The sequence below is a fragment of the Poecilia reticulata genome, chromosome 8 (assembly GCF_904066995.2).
Source record: "Poecilia reticulata chromosome 8, P_reticulata-male-v2, whole genome shotgun sequence".
In the NCBI taxonomy this organism is placed as follows: domain Eukaryota; kingdom Metazoa; phylum Chordata; class Actinopteri; order Cyprinodontiformes; family Poeciliidae; genus Poecilia; species Poecilia reticulata.
The window spans coordinates 24,470,285-24,479,784 of NC_088837.1; the positions used below are offsets into that span (position 1 = coordinate 24,470,285).

The following is a 9,500-nucleotide window of genomic DNA, read 5'->3' on the forward strand; positions in this document are numbered from 1 at the left end:
TTGCAGAAGCTTATCGAAACAATGCCACAGCAAATGTGAGGTAAATAATTAAAGTAAGCTACACAAAATATCAGTGAGTGACCTTTTTTTAGTGGCAACTCAGTGTATTAGTGTATCTGCCTCTGCTACCCTTACTTTGAAGACCGCTGTTTGTGATCATTATTTGATCATGTCATGAGTTATAGTTTTGGTGATGGCGAGGATGGATGCGGTGGACCCAGATTGCAGAGTAAATGATGGTTTTAATGGTGATAACAAAGGGTACAAAAAGTCCAGGCTGGACAAGTGAGCATATAGGGAAGGAACTCACACATTGGTAGCTGTTGGGTTCCAGGTTGTGGGGATTAGTGTTTCCTTTTCAGTTCTTCACCAGTCCACCAGAAGGAGCCATTGGGTCACTCGGCTGGAGAGGGCGTGCCTGCAGGCTCTCAACAGTCCACACCTGAGGGGAATCATCGTCTGAAGGAGTATATGAGCAGCAGACAGCCAACACTTCCATGCCAGTGTGTTTGCCAGTTTTTGGTACCGTAGCTCCTCAGTGTATTTGGTCTAAAGTCATCTTGTGTTTTGACCAGAGTTTTTTCAGACTCTCACCCTATTCTTGTGACTCTCCATCAGGAATCCTTCAAGGCCCTTGGGGTTGGTTTCCTTAAGTCCACCAGTCCAGAAGAAACCTTTTCCGTGACGCCTCTGCTGTCTGCTCTGCAGGTCCTCTGTGGGACATATCTGATCTGCCACCCTCCAACGCCTGGTCCTTCTCCAGCCAGCCTCCATTAGCTCTCCTATCTGGAACCACGTACCTCCACCCGTCATCTTCCTCTTGTTTTTTCAAGTAAGAACAGAACTCCTGGCCATTGGTTATCTCCTTTTTTTCACCCCCTGTAAAACCATCTAACCTCTCTCTTCCCTTGTGTGCAGGCGCACCCGGAGTCCGACCCGCTGACCTCTCTAGCCGAGCTTCGTTTTTGTATTTTGCAATAAACATCCTTTTACATCCATCTCGCTGTGTTTCTGTATGTGGGCAAAAAGGATTAGACCCATCATGACAGTAGCAACTGGAACAAAACTAGCCAACGACAGAGACACGAGATATGACACGACAGACATGACCAGGATCCGACAAGGAGCAGGGAACCAGTGGCGCAACTACACATTATTCAGGTGGATGCGAAAACATGGATCAGCGCTCCCCCACCATGACTTTTATGGTGGAGAGCGACGCTCACTCGCTCTCCACCCCCCACCGAAGCGACGATACGGGGAACACAAGGGGTAATCAGGGAACAAGACAAGCTGGGAGCAATCGGGCAGATGAGACAACACAGGAACTAAATTGACACACAGAAAACCAATTTCTCAGATCCCTGCCTTGATGATTGGAAGACCCAGTTCTTTACAATTAATTTAAACAAATGACAAAATCCAAAACTGAGTCAGGGAAGTGGGATGTTGACCCGAGGAGACAAAGTTCTGGTAGTTGCCCTTGCAGCCAATTGAATCCACCAAGGAACTAATGGGGTCGGTCCAGTGGTAGGAGAATCTCTGGTCACTAAGGTAGGAATCCAATGACAGGATCCCACAGTACAGCTTGGGAGACTGGAGTACGCTTGGGAGCAGTAGCTTGAGGGAGACTTCATGGGCCTCTTCTGAGAACTTGGGAGCAGGAACATGGAAGAATAATGCATGTCATTGGTTATGGTTGAGGGGATAGCAGCAGCTTGAGGCAAAATGGAGTGGGCTCTTGGTTTCTGAGATGGGAAACAGACTCTGGTGTTCTGAGGCAAGATACTTGGGTGAACTGAGTTGTGGAAACCTACAGGAAGGCCTCAATCTTATGCCATCAAACAAAAAGTGAAAATAACTGCTGAATGGAAAGTTGGATTTCTGTCAAATTTGTAAGATTTCCTGCTGGACTCATACTAAAAAGGACTAAAGGCAATTTGGAAGGTTCACCACATACCAAATGCTGGATACTTTCAGGAATGGTTTTAGAGCGTTGCCTAGTGCAGTGTTTTTCAACCACTGTGCAGCGGCACACTAGTGAGTGATCATCAGGTGTGCCGTGGAAATGATCCAATTTCACCTACAGTACCGTATTTTCTGGACTATAAACCGCCACTTTTTTCTTAAGCTTTGAACCATGCTGCTTGTAGCCCGGTGCGGCTTTTCTGTGGATTTTTCTTCAACCACCAGGGGGCTCTTTAGCAGGAAGTGAATCATTCGAAGTCAAAATTGGAAATCAAAGAAGAACGCGCTAATTTTCATTTAAAACAAGCACATGCTAGCAGCAGGCACGACAGAGAAATGTTTTCAAACTCATATGATGCAGCGTCTAAGTTGAAGGCTATCGATCTGGCTGTACAGGAGGGAAACAGAGCCGCTGCACGTAAACTCGGCTTGAACAAAACCATGGTTCGGCTTTGGAGACGGAGTGCTGCGTCCTTAATATATCCAGCAGATTTATTAGGACGCAGCTCTCTGCTGGGTTCTTATGGAAAACTGAGAGCAAAAACTGAGTGGCTTATATGTATGTACGTTTCCAGTTTTTTTAATTAATTAATTTATTTTATTTGAAGGTGCGGCTTATGGTACGGTGCGCTCTATAGACCGGAAAATACCGTAATTGGTCTTAAAAGATTTTTCGTGAAAATGAATGAATTATCTGCAAATAATGCCATCTTCGAGCATCTGCTGTAGCAGTGACTAGCGACGTAATCATGTAATTTTCTTACCACTAGATGGCAGTAGGTACAGAGCATTTTACATTAAAACAAGATAATTAGCGATGCATAAATGTTACAGATAGCGGTGAGAGCATTGTATCTAGCAAGACCGTAACGACAGTGATGGAAAAGACAGTGAAGCTCAGCAGTAGTTGGAAAGAGCATGGGTCCATTTCCCACAACATAGCTGTGTGAAGTGAGCTTCTCAAGCCTGGCTACCATAAAAAGTAAAACCAGAGAGAGAAACTGAACAGCTGTTTCAAATCTTTCTGGTTTGGTTTGTTTCATACTTTCTTAGGGAGTAAAGTGTGTTTTACTTTTGCTTTTGTTCAATCCAAAATAAACATGAGTCACCGTTAAAAACAAAACATCGGAGACATTCCAGCTGCCCAACAACCAAAGAACATCAAGAAACTCCCAATGATGCTAATTGAAAAACCGGTTCTGCAGAGGCTGGACCATACCTGAATCTTATCTACACGTATGTCAGTAGAAGACTCTGAGCTGTTTTTCTATCAAGCTGATTGCAAACGACGGGTTCTCCTCAGAAAGTCAGAAGCTGTGAGTATCTCCTCTGCTTGAAATGTCTTGTCTGTTTACACTTTTCTGACCATCTTTGGTTGTACTAGATGTACTCAGTGGTTCCAGTTCTGGTTCGGTTCCACATATCAGCATTTTTGTTCTCCATAGTTGTTTCTATATTTCTAGTGGGATTATCAATGTCTTTTTAATTGTGAACGGTCAAAAAGATGTTTATATTACTCTGGAGTGACTGAAGAAAACTGAAGTTGTTTCCAGTGAAGTCTGAATGATTGTTATCAAGGACTGCAGATCTATTTTATTGCTTCTAATAACAACAAAAGTTAATGGGGTTTTTTCATATTTGTTCATTTCACAAAATTAATGTATAAACATGATTTTAAAAATGAATTTAAAAACATTGGTGAAATGTTGCAGGTTGTCATTGCATGATCATCCAGAAGGAAGAAATGCTGTAAGTCAATGACTTGTGCAATTTGCTGGGTTTTCTTAGATGGAAATCTTTTCAACCAATATAAATAACCAACTGAACTTGAAGCATTGATTGATAACTAGGATCATTTGGAACTGATGAATTATTGGGTGAACTGACTTTTAATTTTATTGTGAAATGCCTCAAGATGATACACACATAAACTGGATTAAATTGAATAACTGTGATTGTAAGGAAGGCAGCTAACCTCATTAAAGTGAATGTATTTAGTTCATGTAGTTATAAAGACAATAATAATTTTTATCTTTCTGAACATAATATGGATAAAAAGTCATGATAATCTAGTTTACAATGTCTAATGAAACACCATGAAGTTAAAACAGATGTAAAGATTTGTGTAGAAGCTCAGGTAGTGAAGAACTGGGTTGATGGGTATTTTTCTCGAACCTTCATTAAAAGAACCACAGACAACGTATTTGAATTTTATGACCAAGCTTTTGCAAAAGGAGAAGACTCAGCAAACTGCTCCTCCAAGCCGTTCACTGAGCGTCTGAAGACCTTTGGTTACAGCTTGTCTTTTATTATCAAGCAGAGACAGGGAGGATAGCTAAAGAAGACAACAGGGATAATTTATGACTGCACACAGGCAGTTTCTAAAATAGGGAGTATTCCGGTTGATAAGAAGGCACCTGTGGAAACGTAATTTAAGGTCTGAGAAACACACAGTTAACTGTTTCACATGAAGACACAGGCAGATGGGGCCTCCAGGTCACACAGAATGAAGAGAACACTTTAAACTGAACATTAGACTGAATATGAACTAAAGTAATAACAAAATGTTAATACCATAAAATCTCTAACAGGGTCTTGACGGGAACTCAACTCAAAACTACACACATATTTATGACTAATGGGCCCCGCCCTTTTTAAGTCCCCTGCTCAGTTTTGCTTTTTCATGTGGATTAAGAAAGAAACTCTTTGAAGACAATGTGCTGATTTTGGAGGCAGTGAACTTATTGCGCCCTGAGTTGATCAGAGGCAATAAGAGGTGACCTCTGATTTCACTTTTCCAACTCCTGCTCTGCAGTCCTGAATTGTCTCCACAGAAAGATTGACTTCAATTCATACAATGACATTGTAAAAAAAAAAAAAAAACTGGTTTAACTAAACTGGTTTAGTAAAATTGCTTTGACAAAACTTCTGGTACTTCCAGTGGCGTGCAGTCGGGATAGGCATCATAACGAGTAAAATTAGCTCCAGCAATGATAATATAAATCAGTGTGTTCACTTGTCAGTTTGATAAATTTGTTTTCTGTAAGATTTCAACATCTTAACGATCAAAATAGGGAACAGACTGTCAGTGTCATGTAATCATGCTCAGTGTTAGGCAGAAAGTGAAGTGCTTCACCGATAGGATAGGGGGCAGAACTGAGCCCCATTAGCACAATGGACATCAAGTGCTCTTCTTCTACTCATTGAACAGACTGGAGCCATTTGGACAGACACTGAGTAGTATTTACTTAACCATTTAGAAGAACCTCTGAAAAACTTTCAACTAATCCAGGTTGAATTTTTAATGTCAAGAGTCGTTTTCTTACTGTTGACAGTGATTCATTTACTCTGGAGCAGGTGAACTGGATGAATTTCTAAAGTTCTTCTGTGTTTGTTTGTCCAATGAGCAAAGATTCAGCATTTTAACCCTTTCAACCTGCATGAGTACGATTCAAAATCCCATTCAGGGTCCAATTGTTCCTGAATATTTTCATTTTGTTTCTCTGTACAGGTTCTGAAAATGCCTCTTCCAACTCAGCGTCAGTGCAACGTGGAGATTCAGAACAAGAGCTCCAGCTTGATGCTGTGTGAGCCGCTGTGAGTTGAAACACACACACACACACACACACACAGTTGTGTTGTGTCTCTATCTTTGTTGGGACTTTCCACTGACTTCCATTCATTTTTGCAGGCTATAACCTGTAATCTTCTTTTATTCTCATTATTTTTATTCCTTAGCTTCTCAAAGTACTCTTTCCTTCTTCCCACAACACTCTCCTCGCTTGTTAGAACATTACTATTTCTACCTTTAACAAACCTAACTTTCTGCACATCCTTCCCAGACTGATTCTTCTGTCTTGTCAATCGATACAAGTCCTTCTTTCCTTCCCTAGGGTCCAGTCACGCTTCCCTAAAACCTGCAACTCCACACACAAGGGAGCAGATGTTGTTCTTTTCTCTTGGTCCCATGCGCCAATGCTTGACTAGACATGGCTGGAGGTATGCGGTGGGATAACAACCATGAAAAACTAAAGATGATTGACAGAGAGTTTTCTGCTAAATGTACTAAAAATTGAAAGAGACTGCAGGTGAAGTTGTGCACGGGGGTTGTAAAGACAAACGTCACAGAAGTAGAATACCAAGTCAGACAGCTTTCACAAAGAAAAGCTGTCTTTTCTTTTCTCAGTCAGTGGGGCTTCACTGACATGCTCTCAATTAGAAGATGTCAGTGAAGCCCCAGGTTAGGTGCCAATTTGTTGTAGTTGTTGTAATTTAATCGATGGGAAAAGTGAAACCATCACACAGGATTAGGAATCTTTCCAAATAAACCCAATGAGGAGATTTATGAGCCTGTAGTTATTATTAGTTCAACAATCACAATAGTCTCCTGGATCTTCGATGGTGCAACACCTTTTATAGAGAGGTAATTATACTGGTGAGTGCATGTTTAGGTTTGAACCAATCCAGCCCTGGGCTGCTCAGTGGCGCAGTTGGTAGAGCTGTTGCCTTGCAGCAAGAAGGTTCTGGGTTCGATTCCCAGTCTGGGGTCTTTCTGCATGGAGTTTGCATGTTCTCCCTGTGCATGGTGGGTTTTCTCCGGGTACTCCGGTTTCCTCCCACAGTCCAAAAACATGACTGTCAGGTTAATTGGCCTCTCTAAATTGCCCCTAGGTGTGCATGGTTGTGTCTCTGTGTTGCCCTGCGACAGACTGGTGACCTGTCCAGGGTGAACCCCGCCTCTCGCCCGAAACGTTAGCTGGAGATGGGCACCAGCAACCCACTGAGGAACCCTCCCGACAACCCTCCCGACCCCACTGAGGAAAAAAGGGTGCAAGAAACTGGATGGATGGATGTATCAATGGACCAATCCAGCCCACTGTTTGACCTACATAGGTTTTCTGGCTTTCTCTACACTGGATCTTATTAGACCTTTTATTAAGCCTGTAGCATTTAAAAATTTTAAAACATGATTACATTACTGTTTATAAATACATCTCAATTCATCTTTCTACATATTGCTGAATCTTGAGTTATTTCCTGGCTCCTTAGGTCAGAATGACCAAAGTAGAGAAAAAATAACATCCATCTTTCTTTTGATAGTAATTTATTCCTTAGGTCAGAATGACCTAAGGAGCCTTCTGCTAAAAACAGATAACCTTAATAAAAATGCCATAAATGTTCTCCTCCACAAGTAGATTCAGACTCTGAGCAATAAAACCAACAGCACCTTCAGTTGAATTGAACTTAAATCTCTTTGTTTTCTGTCCAGGGTTTATGCCTTTAAAGGAAACTGTGAATCGCCTCTGCCTCCAACTCTCCGTCCATCAGAATCCGGCAGCGCACTCTTCACCAAGAAAGTCTACACAGCAAGCGGCTCATCAGGCGTCTTTACGTACGATGTCGTCCACGAATCCAGCAAGGAGTACAAAGGTCGGCTGGCCGTCATGTTCGCAGTTCCCTATGACTTCAACATCTTCTACAACTGGTACGCCGTGGGAATCTTCAGCAAAGACAAGCTGTGCAATGACGAACTCTACACTGAAATGTACTACGGCGTCCAGCACTGCTTCATTCGAGGAAAAGCTAAAGGGCCCAGTTTGACCCACAAAGAGGGTGGAGTGACCATCAGGGCCAGCATGTCCGACAGCTTCAAGCCGGTTCTGAAGTTGGAGCTCTGTGACAACTGAGACCGACTGCTTCTGTTGGTCCAGTTAAACCAGTACCAGCACCATCTGGTTTTATTTAACCAAGTTTAACCACAAAAGGCTGCTTCTTTCATCACATCTTATCCAGTTTATCCCACTGCAGCCTGTTCAACAAATGTCAACTTTGATTAAATTACTATCAAAAGAAAGATGTTATTTTTTCTCTACTTTGGTTTGCAGCTCATGTTTCACGTGCTCACGTTCATTAATTTATCTTCGTTTTTCCTTTAAATCTTGTGTTAAATCTGGTGGCTATGAGAAGTTAACATAAAGTATGTGGAATTAACCTCTTAACTGCCACCCAGAACCAGCCCACAGGAATCTCTTTAGAGTAGAGTAGACACAATATTTTTAGTTTCAGGTTTTCCTTGGAATCCAGAAGGACTCTGCTTGGAAACTGAGTTCCCTGAATAAAAGAGACACAAAAACTTAATGTTTCTGCCATAATTCGAGAGCACGCATTTTCAGTCTGAAAGCAGGATTACACGTCTTTCTTCTCAAAACTTAATACTTTTGCTTACATTTTCATTTTGAAAGCAAGTACCTTCAGCTGTTCTCAGAAGAGCAATGTTCACAATAAAAGCTAGATAATTTTTGTACAAATAATAGTAATCATTGAAACAAAAACGTCAATCATCTGCTAATCAAAATAATGCTTATGAATATTTGGGTCGATATTGATAACCAATATTTACTAATATTATATATTTCCTTTGAACACTCATAAATGCAACCATAAAAATTTGGTTACGGCTGAAAAAAGTGTGAAAGACAAACGTGGTGCCCTCTGGTGGTCTGGAAGGGAACTCCAGATACAAAAAGCTGCTCAGCTGAAAGTTTTTTCTTTCTGTTCTGGTTTAATAAAACAGTGAGGAAAACAATAAAATACTTGAGGAAACGTCCAAAAACTTGCTACAAGTAGGGATTTATTGGTGGAGGGCGAGTAAAATTATTTTCTTTAAATTATTTAATCCTTATCTTGTCTGTTTAAATATAAATAAGAGTAGTTACATTTATTTTGTTGCAGATTGACAACATTTATGTTACATATCCTTGTCTTTTCCAATCACAAACAAACTTGTAGGTCAATCTATCAGAAGTTTTTAATAGCCTGTATTTTGGGTATTGCTTGTTTTTATATATTAAACTCACAATCTCAGGCAGGATCTATAACCGTGGATCAAAAGTATTCTGTACAACGGCATATTAGGGCAATTGTAGAAAGAAAAAAGAAAGTAAAAGAGTACATTTCTGCCAAAAAAGACCCTATAGATTTTGAGATTAATTTCAGAAATTTTCTAGAAAAAAAAATATATGCGAAATTTTCTAAAAGATCAAGGAAATTTCTCAGCTTAAAGTGTCAAAAATGTGCTTGAAAAAAATCTGACATTTTAGATTAATAAATTCTCTGAAATTTCCTAGAAAAAAAAATATTTTCTCAGTTTGGAAAGTTAAAAATACTGCAAGAAAAAAAAACTCAAAAAGAATTTCAGGAATTTTCTAGAAAAAAACATGGAAATTTCTGATTTCCAAGACTTGAACATTTTCAAATTTTAGAAATTTTCTGAAATGCCCAAATTCTTTGTAAAAAAAAAAAAAAAAAAAAAAGAAAGAATAAAAAAATTAATCTCAAAATTTCTGAGGTTTTTCTAACATTTTTCTACTTTTCAAACTCAGAAATGTTCTAGTTTTGTCCAGAAATGTTCTGAAATAATCTCAAAATGTTTTGGTTTTTTTGTACTCCTCTATCTAAATGTACTTTTCTATCTACATTAACCCCAATGCACCACCGTAGTTTTGTGTCGCAGTTTCTCTGTGCGTCAACAA

At 40.1% G+C, this 9,500-nt stretch overlaps 1 protein-coding gene across 3 annotated transcripts; it reads left to right on the forward strand.

The window, feature by feature from the left end:
- The first annotated feature begins 3,181 nt into the window (after window positions 1-3,181).
- LOC103469018 (DELTA-sagatoxin-Srs1a-like) lies at window positions 3,182-7,822 on the forward strand. Of its 3 annotated transcripts, none has more exons than XM_008416471.2 (3): window positions 3,182-3,284; window positions 5,480-5,565; window positions 7,238-7,822. In XM_008416471.2, exons 1-3 carry the CDS (start codon window positions 3,207-3,209, stop codon window positions 7,653-7,655), a joined length of 582 nt encoding a protein of 193 aa, XP_008414693.1. In that variant the 5' UTR covers window positions 3,182-3,206; the 3' UTR covers window positions 7,656-7,822. The 3 variants fall into 3 exon arrangements, with proteins under 3 accessions (XP_008414693.1, XP_081466437.1, XP_008414695.2); XM_081610311.1 differs by lacking the exon at window positions 3,182-3,284 and adding an exon at window positions 4,902-5,325; XM_008416473.3 differs by lacking the exons at window positions 3,182-3,284; window positions 5,480-5,565 and adding an exon at window positions 5,588-5,967.
- Window positions 7,823-9,500: the final 1,678 nt, after the last annotated feature.